General features: G+C 40.0%; 1 protein-coding gene across 3 annotated transcripts in view; it reads left to right on the forward strand.

The window, feature by feature from the left end:
• The first annotated feature begins 303 nt into the window (after positions 1-303).
• The window catches only part of ACSS2 (acyl-CoA synthetase short chain family member 2), a 44,343-nt gene continuing 22,907 nt past the window's right edge, over positions 304-21,739 (forward strand). The window contains exons 1-2 of one of the 3 annotated variants that reach the window (XM_077872867.1): positions 304-576; positions 5,862-6,057. In XM_077872867.1, the coding sequence (XP_077728993.1) occupies positions 399-576; positions 5,862-6,057 (374 nt within the window). In that variant the 5' untranslated portion in view covers positions 304-398. Of the gene's footprint in view, positions 577-1,080; positions 1,100-5,861; positions 6,058-21,739 lie in introns of those variants that run through there. The other 2 variants (XM_077872868.1, XM_077872869.1) reach the window with 2 other exon arrangements.

A 21,739-nucleotide genomic window follows, 5' to 3' on the forward strand; every position in this document is an offset into this window, starting at 1 on the left:
GCCTCGCCACTCCCCGTCACTCCATGACGAGAGGACCCACCTCCTCTACTGTCACGCCTGGCCCTTCCCCTCCTCTGTCACTCCAAAATTCCACCTCTCTTGTCACTCCCGGCTCCGCCCCTTCTGCTCACTCTACGGCTCCACCCCTTCCGCAGTCAGCCCCGCCCCTAGCCCTCAAGCAATATTCGACTTCTCCCTATTTGCTAGCCCTGGTCCCGCCCATATCGGGCGTGGCCCCGCCCCTCCAAGCCGTCCACTGCCGGGTCTGCCTCCGCCCCGCCCCCGCCCGCCTGCTCTCTCCTTCTCGCATAAGGCCCCGCCCCCCGGCCAGCCTGTTTTCCTCGCCCAGGCGCTAGGAGCGACGGTGAAGGCTCTTACAGCTCTTGGAGCTTGACGCTATGGGGCTTCCGGAGGAGCGGAGCCGGAGCGGCAGCGGGAGCGGGGAGCGGGAGGAGGCTGGAACCCGGAACCGGGTGCGGAGTTGGTCTCCGCCGCCCGAGGTCAGTCGTTCCGCGCACGTCCCGTCGCTGCAGCGCTACCGCGAGCTGCACCGGCGCTCGGTGGAGCAGCCGCGAGGTGAGGCGGGGCCCGGACGGCCCTGGGCAGGGTCAGTGAGGGGAGAAGTGGGGTTTCCAGACGAGTGAGGAAATGGGCGCTGTGCGTGGGGAACGAGGGTTTCGTGTGGAGATAGGGGTTCCTTAAAAAAAAAAAAAAAAAAAAAAGAGATAGGGGTTCCTTGGCGGAGTTGGGATTTCCCAACTCCGTGAAGAGATGAGGTTCTTGGAGGAGATAGAAAAGGAGTTCCGGGAGGACTCCGGGCTTCTGTGGGGAGGAGGAAGGTTCTGTGAGGAGCTGAGGGTTCTCTAGGAGTTGAGTTCCTTGGCAACTTGGAAATTTCGTGAGGAGATGGGGCTTCCTTGAGGAGAGCGAAAGTTCCACGAGAAAAGGAGAGTTCCAAACATGAGAGGATGGGTTCTCAGAGGTGAAGGGGCGCCTTGAGGGAAGAAGAGCCACACAACTTTCTTTGCTCACTTGCACGCCAATTCAACTGTTGCCTCCTCACACCTTTTACCGTGTGACTTAGTCTCAACTGTTGAGGGTCAGTAGCCGGTCTGGTTCCCATCCTGGGGTCCCCTAAATTAGTAACGGAGTCCCAGATCTGTTTTTCATGTTTCATAAATCCCAGTGAAAATTACGCAACGTAAGACTGAACAAGTCACTAAAATGCCACGTTTAAAAAAAAGAAGTTAGGCTGGGATTTTCATAACTCAGAAATTTTGAGATAGGCCTCTGTCTTTAAGAATGTGTGAGGAAAATTCTTTGCTCTTGCCCTCAGTCCGGGTAAGGGGTCAAGGAGTTGGGAGGCAGCACTGTGTTTGATAGTGGGATGAGCGTGGGCAATGAATCAAACCCAGAAAAATCTAGATTTAGATCCTGTGTCTACCGCTCATTCACTGTGTGGTCTTAAGCAGAGTTTTAAACCTGTGATTCCTTTTCTTGTCTGCAAGATGCAGATAATACTTGCCTCTAGGTTTGTTTGAGGTCTAAAGCAGGTGATGAGTGTTACGTTATTGAGTGCCTGATGCACAGTAGGCATTCAATAAATGGTGGTTAGTGTGATAACAATAAGAACAACGTGGACAAAACAATTACTGAGTAATGCAAGACAGGATTGAATCAAGCGTAGAGTGGTTGACTGTTACAGGCAGTGTCCAAGTTTGAATCCTCAGACCTGTTTTCACTTCTCTTCCTTCTCTATATTTTTTCCCCATCATGAGTTCATTTGTTTTATGTCTATTTCTATAATAATAACTTCTATATATTTACCCCTGTGCCCAGGATCCCACTTATGCGTTGATCCCAAATTTCATAGGTCTGTAGACCATTTTATTCACACACCTTGATGTTAGACCATATTTAACATGACTGTGACTGGGATTTACCAATTTTCTCTCCCAAATCTGCTTTCATCTTAATTTTCTAATCCCTGTCAATGGCAGTATCCCAAACTAAATCTCTTTCATCATCTTCTCCTCTAAAAAGATCTATCAACCATAGATAGATTCTTTTCTATCTACATATCTCATTTAAGATTATTTACTGCATACTCAGCACACATCCTGTTTGATTTGATGTAGAGACTGATATCCCCATTATATAAAGAAGAAAACAAGCATTGGGAGGTTAACTTGCACAAGGTCACAAAGCTACATAGCAGTGGATCTGGGATTTGAACTAAGGTAGTCTGGACTACAGAATCTATACTCCTGATAGCTATACTCTTCATTTTCCCTGACCCCACAGTCTGAACAGACAGAATTTCACAAAATTCTGTTAAATACTCTTTCAAAATGTCTCTGATTACCTTTTCTTCCTTTCCCGCAGAACCTTTTAATTCAAGGAAGCAGCCTCCTAATTGGTTCTCCTGTCCCCTGGGCTCATCCACCTTCAATCTCTCTTTAGAGTTATCTAAAATAAAAACTATTAGATTGATATTCTGGAAATACTACTTTCATATGTCACTTCAAAAACTTTCAAGTTCCATGGTTCCTCCAATTTCAGATTAAAATTCTACCTTTCTTTCAAGGTCTGGATAATTAGCTTTACCTCACTTCTCTATTCTTACCTCTTGCTATTCCCTACCACACCTTTTATTCTAGACAAGTCATTCTCATTGATATACTGGATACACAAAGGTTTTTTTCCTATCTCCTTGCCTTTGCCTATTTCTTTCTGCTCCTCTCTACCTAGTCAAATTCCACCAATTCTACACAACTCCCTGATCATTCAGTCCATGCTCATCTTTTAATCTTCTGAACTTCTTCTGTAGTTAGAATATGTGTCAGCAAAACCTCCAGATTTCAACACCTCCACCAAAACAAAACAAAACCCCCCAAAACAAAACTAAATGCTCATAATACTCAGTTTTCTTCATTCTTATTGATACACATAAATGTGGTTCATAAATAGTTTTACCTAATCTATGCCTACTATTATCACTTAAAAATGTTTTTGAGTATATACATGTACTTGATGTAGTTGTAACAACCGACCTGATTGTGTATACTGGTTTCTAGCTATGTGGTCCTTGGGAGAGTTTCCTATGTTTCCTGAGCTTTGGTTTTCTTTGGTTTTCTCATAAGAGTAGGATAATTAATGTGTACTTCATAGGGCCATATAAAGATTCATTGAGGCCTTTTGCTTCATTGCATCTGAGAGAGCAAGATGGGTCACCAGCAGCTCTCCTGGAGCCATCTTAGGAGGTTTGGCCAGGGTTCTTCTTGCCACCTATGCTCAAACCAGCGTGGTCTAATTGGGAAATACAGCCTTAATATGGGCTGCCAGTGTTTCTGTTTATATGTGAGGGATACAGACTTAATTAAATTGGATTAGGCAAACTTTGAATGGGTCATCCAAGATACCTACCTTACTGACAGATATCCAAGATACCTACCTTCATGCTAACTCATAGTACATGAAATAAAAATTCTTCAATTATGAGTGTTTTAATATTAAAAAAAAAGATTTAATGAGGGGCGTTGGACTGGCTCGCTCAGTAGAGCATGCAACTCTTGATCTCAGGGTTTTGAGTGTGAGACACCTTGGATGTAGAGATTATTTAAAAATAAAATCTCTTCGAAAAAAAGATTCAATGAGATTAGCTCCATGACTGGTACAGGAATGGTATTCACTAAAATGCCACCTCCCATTTTCTCTCTCTTTAGTGGCCATTTAGTATTCAGTGATACTACTAGTAGTATTACTAGTTTTTATCAGTTTTTTTTTTTTAATTGTTGGGCTCCTGGGTTGTTTCCAATTTCAATGTTATAGTGTTACTATAAACATCTCTTTAGCAATCACTTTATTTTTCCTTTGACATTTTTTTGTAGTGTGTTCCCCAAAATTAAGTTAGCAGATGAAAGGATATAAAAAGTTTTATGGCTCTCATTAGTCATTGCTCTGGTATCCAGTAAGATTATGACAATTTCTTACAATGCCATTATCATATAAGAGTATCTCTTTTACAGAGCCACTCTTTTTTTTAAGATCTTATTTATTTATTAGAGACAGAGAGAGAGAGAGAAAGAGAGGCAGAGGGAGAAGTAGGCTCCATGCAGGGAGCCTGACGTGGGACTCGGTCCTGGGTCTCCAGGATCACCCTTCACCCTGGGCCAAAGGTGGCGCTAAACCGCTAAGCCACCGGGGCTGCCCCACCACTCTTTTTTTTTTAATCTTTTTTTTAAATCTTTGCTAGTTTTATAGGTATATAATGGCACCTTAGGATTGATTTAATTTGGATTCCCTAAATTGTTTGCAAGTTGTACACCATGTGATTTAGGTTTCAACTATATCCTGTCTTGCATGTTCTAAAGTATTTCATGTGTTAGTCTTATCTTTCCAAGTAGATTGTATAAACTGAATCACGTAACCTTGAGCAAGTCACTTTACTTGCCTCTATGAATTTGGTTTGTTATTGGTGAAATGAAGGGGTGATAGTCTCTAAAGTTCCTTTCATTCTTATGATTCTAAGTGTGTCTCTCCTTCCCTTCTAGCTCCTGATTTTGTACTGACAATATCCTAAGTACTCTGCAATTACATGTTTTACCTGTTGAATACATTGTCTCCAGAACAGCCAGGGGAATATTTTAAGATTATTAATCTGATCATGGCCCTCTCCTTGAAATCCTACAATGGCTTTCCATTCCTCTTAGGATAAATATCAAATTCCTTATCATGCCCAGAAGGATTGCATGATCTGCCCAGTTTGTGCATCAATTCCTGCTATTCTTTCTCTTACTTTTAGTACTTCAGCCTCAAGGAGTTTCTTTTAACACATACCCGTGGTTCCTTTCTATCTGATGGGACTCTGTTCCTGGTGAGGAAATGAAGAAAAATTCTTATTTGTCTTTTAGATTTTAGCAAAATTATCATCCTCAGGGCAGTTCACATCTTGACTTTGTAACTGTTTAACTTAGGGCAAATTATTTAATTTCTCTTGACTTTTAAATCAATGAAATGAGGATGAAAATGAAGCCTACCTTTTCTGGTTGTGGTCAAGACTAAATGAGATAATACATATAAAAAGCTTAAAGCAACATTTGGCACATAGCAAGTGACACTTGGGCAAGAGGTAGTAGGAGAAAGAGATATTCATTAAATAATTGCCGGGAGTGAATGAACAAATTAAGAGAAAGATATTACATATGTTGGAAGACTCTGTGGGTAAAGAATTTCTTCCTTTCACTTACTAATTTGTTAAAAAAATTTACTGATTGACTACAATATACTAAGCTACTATCACAGTAGCTAGTGATACTAGCTACTTGCTAGTATAGCTAGTGATATACTAGCAATATACTAAGTGCTATCACAATGATAGCACTGGGTGGCTATGATTTGAATAGATGATGAAAAATGGGGGGCACCTCAGTGGCTCAGTTAAGTGGCTGTCTTTAGCTTGGGTCATGATCCCAGGGTCCTGGGATTGAGCCCCACATTGGGCCTCTTGCTTAGCAGGGAACCTGCTTCTCCCTCTCCTTCTGCCTGCCACTTCAACTGCTTGTGTTCTCGCTCTGTCAAATAAATAAATAAAATATTTTTTAAAAGATGATGAAAAATGGAATGGCAGTTTTGAGGAGGGAAGGAAGAAATTTGAGTCAAGATTTAGCTCATGGGAATAGAAGGTAGGTTAGGAAAGTAGTAGGTGATAAGATTAGATGATAGAGGAGAGATCTAGGTGGTAAGTCCTACAGTGGAGGGCAGAGAAGTTGTGACTTATTCCTGTCATAGACTAGTAAGCCATCTGAGGATAAATATGTCTGAGAATCTTAGTGATTTCTGGGCTTTCCTTTCTGTTGCAGAGTTTTGGGGAGACATTGCCAAGGAATTTTACTGGAAGACCTCGTGTCCTGGCCCATTCCTCCAGTACAATTTTGATGTGACTAAAGGAAAAGTCTTCATTGAGTGGATGAAAGGAGCAACTACTAATATCTGCTACAACGTACTAGATCGAATTGTCCACGAGAAAAAACTTGGAGATAAAGTTGCTTTTTACTGGTAAAAACATCTATCTTGAAGTCTGACAGATAAAGTCACCCTTCACATTTATATAGTGTTTCACAGTTCACAAAGTACTTTAAAATCTATTAACTTATTTGATGCTTGCAACAACCTGGAAGAGTAAGTAAGGTATTGTTAATTTCAGATGAGGAAAAATACCTCAAGTGAGTTAAGTGACTTCCGTAAAATCACACAACTAGTATGTGACTGAACCAACATTCAGAACCAAGTGTCCTGATTTCTAGTCTAGTATTCTTGGCTTGTAGTTGGAGAGAAAAGAGGGGAGAGGGTAAATGGAAGCAAACAGGACTGAGTAGCATTCTTTCTCATTTTGCTTTGGGAGGAAATGGATATTGAGTTTTTCCCTACCAGGACCACTGTCGTCATCATTGTCTGTGAGTGAGCTATGTAGTACCTCTTAGTTCACAGTTCTTTCTGGAGTTTCCCAGGTGTAATTTGAAACCAGCTCCCATAAACAGAGGGCAGAGAGAGACTGAAGAAAGAGGCAGGCCACTCCAGGTTGGTAGGTGGCAGTTTTAATAAGCAAAGAAAACTTATATACAAGGCTTGTTTTGGGGCAGCAGTAAGATGAATGGATTGCTGCACTTGCCCTCCAAATCTTAAAAGTCTGTAAAGAGGTCCTAAGTGGGCTCAGTACTGTGCAGGTGTTTTCAACACCACATCACCATGTTGCAAAGCTTTGTCCTTGAAATAGCCTCTGGGAACAGGAAAAGCAAGTAGAACGCACCTTCCAAGGACATGGAAGGGAGTAAGAAGCCTCCTACAGGTCCAACTCATGGGTCTGTCAGGTAAATCAGTGGTCATATCTTTTCAACGACATTCCCCTATAGTGTTAGACACTGTGCTCAAATGCTTAACAAATACCTTATTTGATTCTTAACAACAACCAAGAATGCACTGTTTTCCTCATTTTACATAGGTGAAAATAAATTCTAAGTGTTAAGTGACTTATCCAAAGTCATATAGCTAATAAGAAGTAGGGCTGAGATTCAAACCCAGGTAGTAGAATTAAAGAATTTACACTCATAACTGTGACACTATGCTATCCTTCTAATTCTTTACATTAGCTTTCAGCAGCTTTGTAATATAGGTGAAGAAGTGAAGCACAGAGGGTTACAATAGTGAATAAAGAGGGTAAGTAAGTAGTAGAGCCAGGGTTCAAACCCAAATCTAATCTGTTTGACTCCTTGCTGGTAACTCTACATCATGGTGCCTCCCCAGGGGGAACTTTTTTTTTTTTTTAAGATTTTACTTATTTGAGAGAGAAAGAGCACTAGAGAGAGAGAGTGAGCAAGCATGAGTATGGGGCAGAGGGACAAGAAAAAGGCTCCCTGCTCAGCAGGGAGCCCAATGTGGAACTTGATCCCAGGACCCACGGGCTTAACCGACTGAGCCACCCAGGCACCCCTGAACTTTTTTTTTTTTTTAAGATTTACTTATTTATTAGAGAGGGAGTGAGCCATGAGCATGGTGGGGGAGGGGCAGAGAGAGAGAGGGAGAAACTTAAGCAGTCTCTATGCTGAGCACAAAGTCTGATGCAGGGCTTGATCTCACAACCTTGAGATCGTGCCCTGAGCTGAAACCAAGAGTCAGACACTTAACTGACTGTGCCACTCAGATGCCCCAACTTTTTTTTTTTTAATTTTTATTTATTTATGATAGTCACAGAGAGAGAGAGAGAGGCAGAGACACAGTCAGAGGGAGAAGCAGGCTCCATGCACCGGGAGCCCGATGTGGGATTCGATCCCGGGTCTCCAGGATCGCGCCCTGGGCCAAAGGCAGGCGCCAAACCGCTGCGCCACCCAGGGATCCCCCCAACTTTTTTTTTTTAAAGAATTTATTTATTTATTCATGAGAGAGAGAGAGAGAGAGAGAGAGAGGCAGAGACACAGGTAGAGGGAGAAGCAGGCTCCATGCAGGGAGCCCAATATGGGACTCGATCCCTGGTCTCCAGGATAAGGCCCTGGGCTGAAGGCGGCGCCAAACTGCTGAGCCACCCAGGCTGCCCAACTTTTTTTTTTTTTAAATGGGCTCTACACTAGCAGAATCTAATGTAGGGCTTGAATGCACCACCCTGGAACCGATAGCTGGTATCAAGAGTCAGTCGCTTAACCTACCCAGCCACCCAGGTGCCCCCTTACAGTGAGAACTTTTTAAGACCTCCTCCTTCCAGCAACATAACTTCTAGGTGGTATTACTATACTGAACCCAAATAGGACCTTAAAGTTCCAGTAATCGGGGTGTTGTTTCTGCCACCACCCATGAGCACTTTGAGAACTGATCTGTTTCTTTTTTCTTTCTTTAAAGATTATTTATTTATTTATTTATTCATGAGAGACACAGAAAGGCAGAGACATAAGCAGAGGGAGAAGCAGGCTCCCCATGGGGAACCTGATGCAGGACTTGATCCCAGGACTCCAGGATCACACCTGAGCCAAAGGCAGATGCTCAGCCACTGAGCCACCTAGGAGTCCCTCTTTTTTTCTTTTTTAAAGATTATTTATTTATTTATTCATAAGAGACACAGAAAGAGAGGCAGAGTACATAGGCGGAGAGAGAACCAGGCTCCCTGGTTCTGGAGTTCTGGGAGTCTGATGCGGGACTCGATCCCAGGACCCTGGGACCACAACTCGAGCCAAAGGCTGACGCTCAACAACTGAGCCACACAGGTGCCTCTGATCTGTTTCTTTTTAAGTGAGCCAGTAGGAACAGCTTGGATGTTTGTTTTTTTTTAAGATTTTATTTATTCATTCATGAGACACACACACACACACACACACACACACACAGGCAGAGGGAGAAGCAGGCTCCATGCAGGGAGCCTAACATGGAACTTGATCCTGGGACCCCAGGATCAGGCCCCGGGCTGAAGGTGGTGCTAAACTGCTGGGCCACCTGGGCTGCCCAGCTTGGATGTTTTACTGGTACCAATCAAAATTTGTCCAATTTGTATGATAGATTGTTATGAGCCCTAATGTGAGCCCATTTGCTTGCTGTATAACACAGGCAAGGCATTTAACTCTCTGAGAGTCCATTTCCTCTTCCATTATGGGGATGATAATTCCATCCTTGTCTTTTTTCATTAGATTGTTATGAGAATCAGATGATGTTATAAAAGCATTTATATACTTATTGGAATACACTACAAATGTGAGTGGTCTATTCATATTGCCATTGCTCAATTTGGGGTTACTTTGCCACTGAAACTTAGCCTTTTATGTTTGTTGAAACTTTCTTTAGCTCTTTTCCTGGGACTTTATGGCTTGAGCTCCAGCTAACACTTGGGTTCACTTCCTAAGTTCCTTAGGGATCAGAAAAATCTTTAAAGATCTATAAAGGAGATACTTGTGTCTGACATTGTTTCCTAGTTTGAAGTAATTCAGGTACGTGATGAAAGGCTGAGGAAACATAGGCTAGAGTTGTTCAAGCACTGGAGATAGCTGCAGAATCCTGAAGCCTTTCCTTCTAATTTCTCTGCTATCCAGACCTGAACAAATCTAGAGAGACTCTCTTTCCCCATTTGTAAAATGAGGGTAGTAGACTAGATCAGTGTTTTCTAAAGAGTGCTCCAGAAACCATTCCTTACTATAGATATTAGCAGGGGCTTCATTCATGAAACAAGTCCAAGAAACACTACATAATACATTGCCCTTGTGGGATTCCCAGTGTATATTAACAGTAAAGCCTCCTAAGAATTCCTACAGTGAAGGCACCTGATTAATTTTTTTATACATCAGATTACTCAAATTTATTTGAGCTCCAAACACTTTTTGCAGTGTGCTATTAACATTACAAGAAGCAGAATTCCATGGAATACCAATTAAGGAAGCACTGGATTATATAATTTCTAAATTTTTTTTCTAGTGCAAAATTCTGTAACTCTACAAGACATCTTCACCCCATTTTTACATTGGCCACTCAACCAACAAGAACTTTTTAAATTATTGGATGGTCAGTCATATATTAGGTATTATGGAAATAGAGGTAAGGGAATGGGAGACAAGTACTACATAGGCCATTATTATTCAATTATTTTATGTTGATAATAAAGTAAAACCAAGCTACAAAAAAGTCACATTTGTTATAAAAAAGTGCAAATAGGCCAGATTTATGGTTCTTTCCCTTTTTTCTCTATATTTTAAAATAATATGCTTATATTGCATACTTTAAAAAGTATGACTTCCTAGTATGATTGATGAGAATTTGGTTCTTATGTATTTCTCCAACTTCTTTCTCTCATCTACCTAGCTCTGTTTTTAAGTTAATTTAAAATAAATGTTTACAGAAGAGTAATATATTATGATTGCATTTCTTTTTATGCATAGGTTTTTGTTTTCTCTGAAGTTAAAAATTGCCAACCATTTTATTTGCCTTTATGTTGTACTCAATATTTTTCAAACTCTCTATCATATCATTTATTCTATGAAGTCTTCTTTTTCCTCTACAGTCTTTTGTTTTGGAGTCTACCTTCTTCCTGTTCTAATTTTTATTAATGCTTTTTTTTTTTTTTTTAAGACTTATTTATTTGAGAGAGAGAGTGTATTCCTGTGTGTGAGCAGCAGAGGGAGGGGCAGAGGGAGAGAGAGAGTCCTGAAGTAGGCTAAGTGTGGAGCCCAACATGGGGCTTGATCCCAGGACGCTGAGATCATGACTTGATCTGAAATCAGAAGTTGGCTGCTTAACTGACTGAGCCACACAGGCACCCTGTTAATGCTTTTTAAAGTGACATCTTTTCCGTGATTTGCTCCAATTGACATACTTCTTATGGTGCTGCAGTATTACATTCCTTTCAACCTAAACTATGTCATTTATATAGTTCTAGTGGCATTAGCAAACCACATATAGCTCATTGCTTGTTTTGTGGCATGTTCTGAAATAATGCACAGATAAAATAGTGCTCTTAGAACCAAAATAGAACCATTATTAAAGAAGAATTTGGCCTTTTACTTTTGGCTTGACATTGACATTGTAGGTGTTCATGGAATAATAGTATTTTTAGAACTTGAAGTGACCATTTAGACTCCATCTAGGCCAGTTCTCTTTACAGATGGATAGATTAAAGTGAGGCTAAATGATTTACTTAAGGGTTGTATACCTCCTTGGAGACAGAGCTGAGACTAATCTCCAGATATCCTCACTCCTAGTCAGCTGTTCTTTTCACCATATGATCCTGCTTCATTATTCTAGTTATCCAACAATAGGCTGTGACAGTTGAAAAGAGAAATTTGTCATATTAGTCAAATTAATTTGAATTAACATTAGGTTAATTTGCTTACAAATATAAGATAAAATGTGTTACCATGTTTCAATGGCCCAGATCTTGGTCTCATAGAATTGACATTCTGTTTGGAAGACCAAATAGGCCTATATAAATCAGCTGGAAAGCAATTATGGGCCAAATTGCAAAGAGCCACTTACACAAATAGTTTACAGAAGGGATAAAGCATGTAGGGAGGCATTATGATAAAAATTAGAAGAATAAGTTTTGGTGTCAACCTAATCTGAGTCCTGTTTCTGACACTAAATAGCTTATGATTTTGTACTCAACTATGACATGTGGATAAAAGTTTCCATCTCATGGAGTTATTGATTGAATAGTGTAACAAACTGATGTTTTCCAATTCCCGGCACATTGAAAGCACTAAAAAAATATTAGCCATCATTACTATTATGTTGGGACAGTAAGAAGACCAAATTTTTCTGGAGTAAAGAGTACATATAGGGAATAATTCATTCAATAAATACTTACTATGAACTCACTACATATCAGGAACTATTCTGAACAATATCTATGTCTTCATGGAGGTTATATTTCAGCTTGAGGAGACAGACAATAAACAAGCCAATAAATATATGACAGGTAGTAATAAGTGCTATAGAAAACTACAGAGTGGCATTAAGGAAAAGGGAATGACAACAAAGAATAGGGATTGATAAGGGAAGAACTGTCTAATAAAGTGACATTTGAGCAGACATTTAGGAAGGAAATGGAGTATATCATGCAGATAGTTGGGTTGGGAAGGAGAAATATTCCAAGTAATGGAAGAGCAAGTGTAAAAGCCCTGAGGTACGAGTGTGCTGCTGCTTGGTTGAAGACTAGCTGGGAAATTAGTGTAGCTGAAGCAGTGTGAACTAGAGAAAGAGTATTGGGAATGGGGTCGACCGGTCACTAGATTATGTAGGACCTTGATAGTCAATATAGACTTTTGGGTTTTATTTATAGTGAAATAGGGAACCCCTGGACAATCCTGAGCACAAAAGTGATGACCATTTGATGTATATTTAGAATCTTTCTGTCATTTGTGTTGAGAATAGACAGAAGGCAAGAGTAGAAGCAGGGAGGACAATTAGGAGGCTATTGTAGAAATTAAATGAGAAATGTTGGTGATTTATACCATAGTAGTATTTTGAAGTAGTTAGAAGTAGTCAAAATCTGGATCTATTTTGAGTGAAGAGCCCATGGAATTTGCTAGCTTGGATTGGGTCTGGAGAATGAGACAAAGAGGAATCAAGATTGTCTTCAACAGTGGATGAGGTCCAGGAATGGAAGATTTTGACTATTTTTTTGAGACCTATGGAAGGATTAAGTGCAGGGGAATGATGTGGTCATAACTGGGTTTAAGAAGATTAATGTGGATACATATGGAAATGGAAATGTAAAGCCAGATTGCTGGGAGTTTGTTATTCAGAAGTGCCTGAATTGGGATGCTGGTAGTGGGAATGGAACAGAAAAATGAAATTTTAAAGTGGTTTGGAGGAAAGAAAACCAACATAGGTAACTGCATGTATAGATAGATGGTGGAGAGACAGAAAGTTGAGAGAGAAGAGTCAACAGTCCCTTTAGTCTATATAACGCTTTACCTTTTTCAAAGGTACATGCTCATCTGATCCAAAGGCTAAATTTGCCCTCCAAACAAAACTGGTTTCAACCTCTCTTGTACTTTCTTCCTCCTAGTGTGGCCGTAGAGGTGTTAGTAGGGGCTAACAGTATACATTAGTATACATGTGTGAGAAAGTGATCAGTGACAAAGTTACTGGAATAGACATTCAGGGAGAGATAAGTGAAGGATGAAGGATCAGTGAAGGATGTTAGGGGTAGTGCAAGGAGTAGGGACTGGGTAGTTAAAGAGACACTACAGTCCATTCCTTCCACCGTTTGTTTTTGGTTACACCTGGCTATCCTCATCTCTGTGCCATCTCACCCTTTATCCTCAGCTGAATCATTGTCATCTCTCTATAGGCTCTGGCTGTAATTAATCCATCCTTAGAAACCAGAGAGGCAGATGACTTTAGGGTGACCTTTGGACAGAAACTCTGCTTTCAGAATCCCGTTTGCTCCCATGTATGAATTCCAGAGTGTGATATTTAGAATTCTCCAGATACCTGTGAGGTATGTGTATATATATTTGAGAAGAGGGAAAGGTGAGACAAGCCTATGTTCTGATAGGGCAAAGATTGTCAAGGTGATATGGAAAGCCAGACCTACATTGTACTGTCCTAGCATTCATAGCCAAGGACTCTACTAATTACCTAGGTCCATGTCCTGGAGTTCCTTTTAGTGATATGGGAAGGGAAGGGAAGGACTTTTTTGTCCTCCATCCGTGTCTTCACTGGTTTCACAATACTATATTTACTGATTAAAATATACATGGTATGGAAAAACACTCATTTGAAAAAGAAGATGGCCTCAGACCATCTCTTCCCTTCTCTGGGCCTTCCCTTTTTGTGACTGGTGGAGGATTAACTAGATACTCTGCAAGGTCCTTCTGGCTCTAATAGTTGAGGAGTCTATGATTATCTCTGAAGAGGAAGTGGTTTTTAGAAGTTCTAATTCAACCTATAGGGACTTTATGATGACTCAGTAGGTGGGCTGGGCTTCTCTTGAAATGGTGAAATAAAGGCGGGATTTTAGAAGGTTTAAAGGGCTAAGGTAGAGAGTCTGCTCCCTTGTCTGGGGCAGTACTAGTGCTGGTAGCCTAAGCTTTATGCTAATAGAGGCATATGGGGAAATAACTGTTGATAGGAACAGTCTTTCTCCATTTGAATCTGGTGGACTGATTGTGGAGGAGAGCTGGAGGATTTCACATTTAATGTGGCTCTCTAATCTGTTTCTCTCCCCTGTTCCTGAGTTTCATGACCCTTGATACCTTAAAGAATTCTTCCCTAAGGTGGTGAAAATGAGACAAGTAGGCTGTATTGTCCAAGTCATTAGTCACTTTTTAGAAGTAGGGATATGAATTATAAATGTATAATAAATCACATGTTACAAATTAATATATTATTTTCGTATATGCTAACATGTGTAATAATAAGTATATAATAAATGGAGACTGTCTTGAAGCCTGATTGAGTGTACTGAGCTCCTGTCAACTTCATGAGTTTGTGTCTAGGTCTTCTTATACCGGTGTGTTTAGTAAATGATGAGAATGGCTTTAGATAATGCCCTTTTCTGAACTTTCTTTTTCCCAGCTGTAAATCCATAGGGGATGAATAAATTACTTCTAGCACTGACCTTTAGAATTGCTGTCACAAATATAAGGGAACTGCAGTGACAGGGTAGCTGGGAAAGGTTGGAGGTAGGGGAGGAACCCAGTGGTGGCTTCCTGTCCCATGAAGGTAGCAGGTAGTCTAGTGGGAGCCTGGGTTCTTGCTTTAGGGCAGTCTCACATTTACAACTATAAGTACAAAAGGCATGCAGCTGAGGATAGCCTTCCTTCTTGGATTTGGTATGAGAGAAATTGTGCACTGATAATGATCCTCAGTGTCTGATACCTTGAACCTCTGTATGAGAGTTTTGAGACTCTCAGTTCTTTTTTTTTTTTTTTTTTTTGAGACTCTCAGTTCTAATCCTTTGAGGTCATTTAGTTCACTTCCTAAACAAAGCAGGAATTGTAGCTCTAATATCTCCATCCCCAGCAGTACCCATATGTGATCATTCTGATTGTGGAACACTACCAAGACCATGGAGTTCACTCACTATCTGTCCCATTGTTGGGCAGCTCTGCTACAAAGTTCTTATGTATATTCTTTCCCTATAACTTTCTCTCCACTCTATCTTCTTCTTTTGGCTTTAGTTCTATTTTCTGGAGCTACATAGAATAATCCTATTTTTTTCCATAAAACATCTCAGATATTTGAGGCTGGTTATTATATCCCTTTACTAGGCTGAGTGTGGAATTATAGAAATTTAAATCTACAAGATTCCTTGAAGATCATCTAATTCAGTAATTTTCAGTATTTTTAAGGCATTAGATTCTTTTCGTTCAAATAAAAATTATATGTATAGTGATTAACAAGAGTAGGCTCTGGACTCTGCTTGGATTTCAATCCCTACTCTAATACTTATTATTTGGGCAAGTTGCCTCCCTCTTTATTTTTTAAAGATTTTATTTATTTATTTGAGAGAGAGAGAGAGAGAGCATGAGCATGGGGAGGGGTAGAGGAAGAGGGAAGCAGCTCTTCACTGAGCAGGGAGCCCAACACGGATCTCTGTCCCAGGACCCTGGGATCATGACCTGAGCCCAAAGCAGCCACCCAACTGACTGAACCACACAAGCACCCTGCCTCACCTCTTTAAACCTGTTTTCCTATCTGTAAAATGGGAATAATATGGTTCCTATGACATAGATTGTTATGAAGAATAATTGGAATAATCTATGTAAAGGGTTTAGTGCTTGGCAAACGGTGTTAGCTATTTTTATCATTATTACCAAGAGCCCTATACCTAAAATAGGCAAGAGTAGAGCTGACCTGGTTCAAACATGAATGAGAGGACCAGAACCACATTCTTTTGGCTCCTTCACCTTGTCACTGAGATCCTTGTAAGGTATATATGTAGAACATCTAGGGATTTGTAAAGCTCTGTTTGAAAAACCCTGATCTGGTCTAGTGTCCTTATTTTGTGGATGAGGTAATAGTGAGTCCACATTCCCAGATTCCATATATTATATGGTTTCCTGGACAATTCCTTTATCATCATGTCAGTCAGTCTCCTCTGGACATACTCTAGTTGGTCAATATCTAGCTATGGTCTGCCTTGGACAGGGAACTGTTACTATTCTTTGTTTTAACTTTACATATCTAAGATTATATTAGTCCCATTGACAGCCATATTCTACTAACCAACTTACAATCTCCTATAATACCTAAGACTTTTCTATTTATTATAATAATAATAAACTATATTTCCTTTATACTGTATTTGTTCCCTTGTTTTTTTGAACCTGGGTATGGTTTACAACAATACTTAACAGATGAGGAAGTTGAGGCTTAGAGGGTGGAAGTGACTTAGATAGTCATGTAGCAGTTGTAACTTGTTCTGGACAGAACACTTACATTCTCTGTTGTAGACACTATGCTTATGTACACAGCCTTTGTGTTTTTGCCACAAGTGACAAATCAGGATTCAATTTGCCACTTGTCTAGCCAGTTTATTTTGAGAATTTAGGGATAGCTTTAGAAATGTTGACTACAATTTATAATTTATAAGGGCTAAAGACATTAAAGGGCAAACCTCAAAGAAATAACATCCTTTCCTTAGCTGAGATGTGTTCATTTATCCACTCACCAAACAGTTTTATACTGAATATCTACTAGATGTAATCTGCATACTACCTTGAGAACAGTGTGTTAGGGGCATCAGGCAAAGGCAAAGGGACAATAAGGCACTGACAGTTCAGGCAAAATATGAAAATGGAGATGAAGGTTGAGGTCATGAAAAATGGTCAGATTTTGGAATATTTTGAAGGCAGAGCCAATAGGATTTGCTGATGAACTTGATGTGGGATAGGAGGGAGCGGAGTCAAGAATATCTTAAAGGGTTTTTAGGGCAGTTCGGTGGCTCAGTGGGTTAAGCCTCCAAGTCTTGGTTTTGGCTCAGGTTGTGATCTCACATATCATGGGATGGAGCCCCACATCAGGCTCTTGGCTCAGTGGGGAGTCTACTTGAGATTCTCTCCTTCTGACATGCACATGCTCTGTCTCTCTCAAATAAATAAATAAATCTTTAAAAAAATATTTCAAAGATTTTTTGTCTGAACAACAGGAAAAATGGAATTTCATTAGTTGAAGAAGAAAGAAGACTGGGAGAAACATTTGGGGGAGGATCAGGAATTTGTGTTTCATACACAGAGATATAAAATCGCAGTTTGACAAGTGCTAAGGCGCCAATAAAGAATTTCAATTAGAAATATGACCTATCAGAGTTACATTTTGAAAAGATCAATCTCTTGATCAGATATATTTAAAAACAAAAACAAAAAAGCCTAACCTGAGGATCTGCAGTCAGAGGTCCTAACCATTGCTTTGTGATCTTTGGCAAGTTATGACACCATTCTGAGCCTCAGTTTCCTGACCTTTCAAATGGGATAGAAAATCTTGTTCTGCCTATCTCAAAAAATTGCCGTGAGGACTAACTGAGATGAAAGATGAAAAAACATACTGCAAAGACTTATTACTGTGCAATGATACTAATACTCACATATATCACACATGTCCAAGGGCATTGTTAGGCAGAGAGATTCAAGACTGATAGCCAAATATGACTTCTATCCTTTCCAAAATTCCCTTCTTTCCCTCCCATGAACACTTAGCCTCTTATCTCAAACTTGGCTCAAAATCCACTATTTCTAGGAAATATGTCATGATTTACCCCACTTATTTCTTTTTGCATTCCTTTGGTGTTTTTTTTTTTTTTTTTTTTCCCTTTGGTGTTTTTCTACACTGCGTTTTCTTGCTTTCTTTGATCATTGTCTCCCAAGATTGGTCTTAGATAATGGGTGGTTTGGATCTTTCTAATTAAGGATTTTAAGCTTATGAAAGTAAGGAATACCTTCTCATTCCCTTCCATTTATGATATGACAAGCAGTAGGCACTGATTGTCAAGGTGGCCACTCTGGCAAACATCATTTCCATTCCTTCATGGCTTGGGATTTAGTAGGTAAAAAGTTTTGAGGTGAGGGAGCGGGCCTTTAATCCAGTGGCCTTTATGGCTTTTCTTACAGAATAAAATTAAAGCATTTTGGGACTCTATATATTATGTTTCTCTATATTATAAATCTTTAAAGTTTTGAAATATGCCTAAATTTATAGAAAAATTACAAGTACAGCTCTTTCTCAGTTACGGGGTCTGTGCTTAGGTAAAGATGGGAGAATAGAGCCAACACAACAGTGGTCAGGAGCTGGGTTTGTCGCAAAACCTGTGTGACTCCATGGAAACCCTTCAGGAAATCCCCTCAACCAAGAGCTGAAGCTGATTTGCAGATAAGAGTTCTGGAACAAACATAAAGTGTGGAGGGTTAACTTGACTCTGGCCAAGATCCATAAGGCTGCTTGAGAGCGGCCCATGCACATTCCTGTTTGAATGTAGCACCTTGCTTGCAGCAACTCACCAGGATCCAGGTAAGATAAAGCTCCTTCAATCCAGAATCATCTTTATTTGACTTTCAAGACCTCAACATTCTATCTTTTCAATGTTACAGTCTATAAAATGTAGCTTAAGGTCTAACTGATTTGATAGCTATTTAATTTTATACCAGGGGCAGCCCCGGGGGCGCAGTGGTTTAGCGCCGCCTGCAGCCTGGGGCGTGATCTGGAGACCCTGGATCGAGTCCCACGTCGGGCTCTCTGCATGGAGCCTGCTTGTGTCTCTGCCTCTCTCTCTCTCTATCCCTGCATCTCTATGAATAAATAAATAAAATCTTAAAAAAATATTTTTATACCAAATGATTCAGATTTTTAGAGATTTCACCAATGTCTCTGAAGGGACCTCCTGAAGAGTTTGCAATTTTTGAAAAAAATATTCATTTATTCATGAGAGACACAGAGAGGCAGAGACATAGAGGGAGAAGCACGCTCCCTGTAGTAGGTCTGATGCAGGACTTGATCCCAGGATCCCGGGATCATGACCTGAGCCAAAAGCAAATGCTCAACCACTGAGCCACCCAGGCACCCCAAGAGTTTGCAATTTAAAATTTGATGAAATAAGAATTTTTTTGAACTGCAAATATCACCTTATATCACTATCACTCAATTAAGAATAAAGATAATTTAACTGCATGACAATAGTCAGAACATATAGGACAAAATATAGTCCTTTATATCAAATAAATGTAGCTTTATGAGGAAAATATTTAGGATTGGTATTGGCCTGTAGACTGGCCTGTGCTTTTCTGCTTCTATACCTAAGCTAATTAATGTTTTTTCCTTGTCTCTGGATTGCTGTTCCTTATCTGAGCTAGTCTAAATCCTGCTTATTCTTTCATAATCATCTGAGATGCTATCTTCTTTGTGAAGCTTTTCCCAATTCTCATTTTCCAACCCTCTTTCTTGCTCTCAGCCAGAATGAATAATAAAACCTATTTCTAGAAAGTACATTTACTGAAATATTTCCCTCATTTACAGTTGAAGCACCTAAGGCCCAGAGAAATGAAATAATTTATAAAAAGTATAGTGTTGAGAAAAGTAGCAAAGCTTGACTTGAAGCTCAAAATTTCTGAGCTCTTGCCCTGTCCATTCATTTCCCTGTCATTGCAGCATTCCTGCCCAAGGGCTGAGAGAACTTCAGCTGGAGCTGAAGATGGGCCTAGAAGAACAGCATGGCTGAAATTTGATCAGTTAAGGTTGGCCCAGACCCTGGAGGAACCTAGGACAAGGCTGAACAGTATGAATTTTATGCATTAGGCTTTAGGGAGCTTGTGATAATAAAGGATCTGAGAGTACTGCCCTCATACACTTGTTAATACTACCTCATTATAGTTTTGATTGGCATTTCTCTAATGATTAGTGATGTTTCATGTTTTATTCGCCATTTGTCTGTCTTCTTTGGGAAAATGTCTATTCAAGTCCTTTGCTCATTTTTTAATTGTGTTGATTGTTTTTTTGTTGTTGATCTTCAGGAGTTACCTATATATTTTGGATATTAATCCCTTATGAGATACATGATTTGCCAATATTTTCTCCCAGTGCTGTGAGTTGCCTTTTTACTATAGGAATAGTATTTTTTTAAAGATTTTATTTATTTATTCATGAGAGACACAGAGAGAGAGACACACACACACACAGGCAGAGGGAGAAGCAGACCCCATGCAAGGAGCTCAACATGGGACTCGATCCTGGGTCTCCAGGATCACACCCTGGGATGAAGGCAGTGCTAAACCGCTGAGCCACCCGGACTGTCTGGAATAGTATTTTTTGATACATGAAATTTTAAAACTTTTATGAAGTCCAATGTCTATTTTTTCTTTTGTTTCCTGCGTTTTTGGTGTCGTGTCTGTGAAATTTTTCTTTTGTTTTCTTCTAAAACTTGTATTGTTTTAGGTCTTATATTTAGGCCCTTGTTTCACTTTGAGTTAATTTTTGTATGTGCTGTTAGGTAAGGATCCAACTTATGGATAGCTATGCTCCATGGGTGATCTGTTAGCTTCTAGCAGCAGGTTTAAAAAAAATTAATGTATAGATATTTATGATATGTGCCAGGCATGTATTAGATGCTTAGACATAGCAATAAACAAAAGAGATCTGGTCCTTGTCCTTATGGAGCTCACATTCTGGGAGGGTGGGGCAAGATTTTTGCCTGTGAACTGGAATTTTATTTATGAAGAAAATGTTGGAGACAATGTCTTTGCCTTATTTTAGGGAATGAGGGTCATGTGTCTAAGAGCAAATGAATGTATAAGTGCTTCTGTGATATTTGAGCACTGCCATGGACTGCGAAGGTAGACATATGCAGACTTCCTTGTCAGAGGTTTTGGGTCTTTTCAGAAAGTTCTCAGGATATTGGAGAGATTGTGGTGTGAATGATTTGGCCATGGGCTAAAGTTCAAAGTGGGTGAAAGTGTCCTCTCCTTTTCACAGTGCTCCTGGAGATTCTTAGGAGAGAGGCTTCATGTCCACTTAGGTACACTCCAAATTAGTATAGTTGAACAAATTTGTAGGCTGGAAGTCAGAAAACTGGGACCTGGTTATAGATTTTCCTTAATCCCACTGTGTAGTCTTGGCAAGCCACTTCCTCTGGATTTCTTGATCTTTAAAATGGGGATAATTATACCTTTTCTACCTATTGTTAGAATAGCTGTGAGGATCAGGTAAAGGATTATCCTCTTAATGTAGTTTTATTCCATACTCGTTTAAGGATCTACACCAATACCATGTGAGACAGGCATGTCAGTTTTTTGTTTTTGTTTTTTTTACTTTTTAAAAAATTTATTTATTTTAGACAGAGAGTGAGCACATAAGTAGAGGGAGGGGCAGAGGGAAAGGGAGAGGGGGGATCTCAAGCAGACTGCATGCTGAGTGCAGAACTCAATGTGGGACTCAATCCCATGACCTTGAGATCATGACTGGAGCCACCCAGGTGCCCCTTACTTTTATTACTTTTATTTATTTAATTCTATTTGATCTCCAACTCAGCTAAGTTTGTTCCCCGCCCTGCGCCCTGCCCCCTATGTAAATAAAACCTCTTTTCTCTGAAACTAACTTTTAGGGCCCATTCTCCTGGCTCTGAAAGGAAGAAATAAGAATCAAGGAGTCTTAAGATATATTAGAAATTATCCAGCCTAATACCAATCTTCTCTTTCCTCCTTCCTCCCCTCTAATACTTTACAGAGAAGGAAGCTGAGCTCAGAGGGGGGGAGAAATTTGTGCAAATTCATACATTGAA

This window comes from Canis aureus, chromosome 26 (genome assembly GCF_053574225.1).
Source record: "Canis aureus isolate CA01 chromosome 26, VMU_Caureus_v.1.0, whole genome shotgun sequence".
In the NCBI taxonomy this organism is placed as follows: Eukaryota; Metazoa; Chordata; class Mammalia; order Carnivora; family Canidae; genus Canis; species Canis aureus.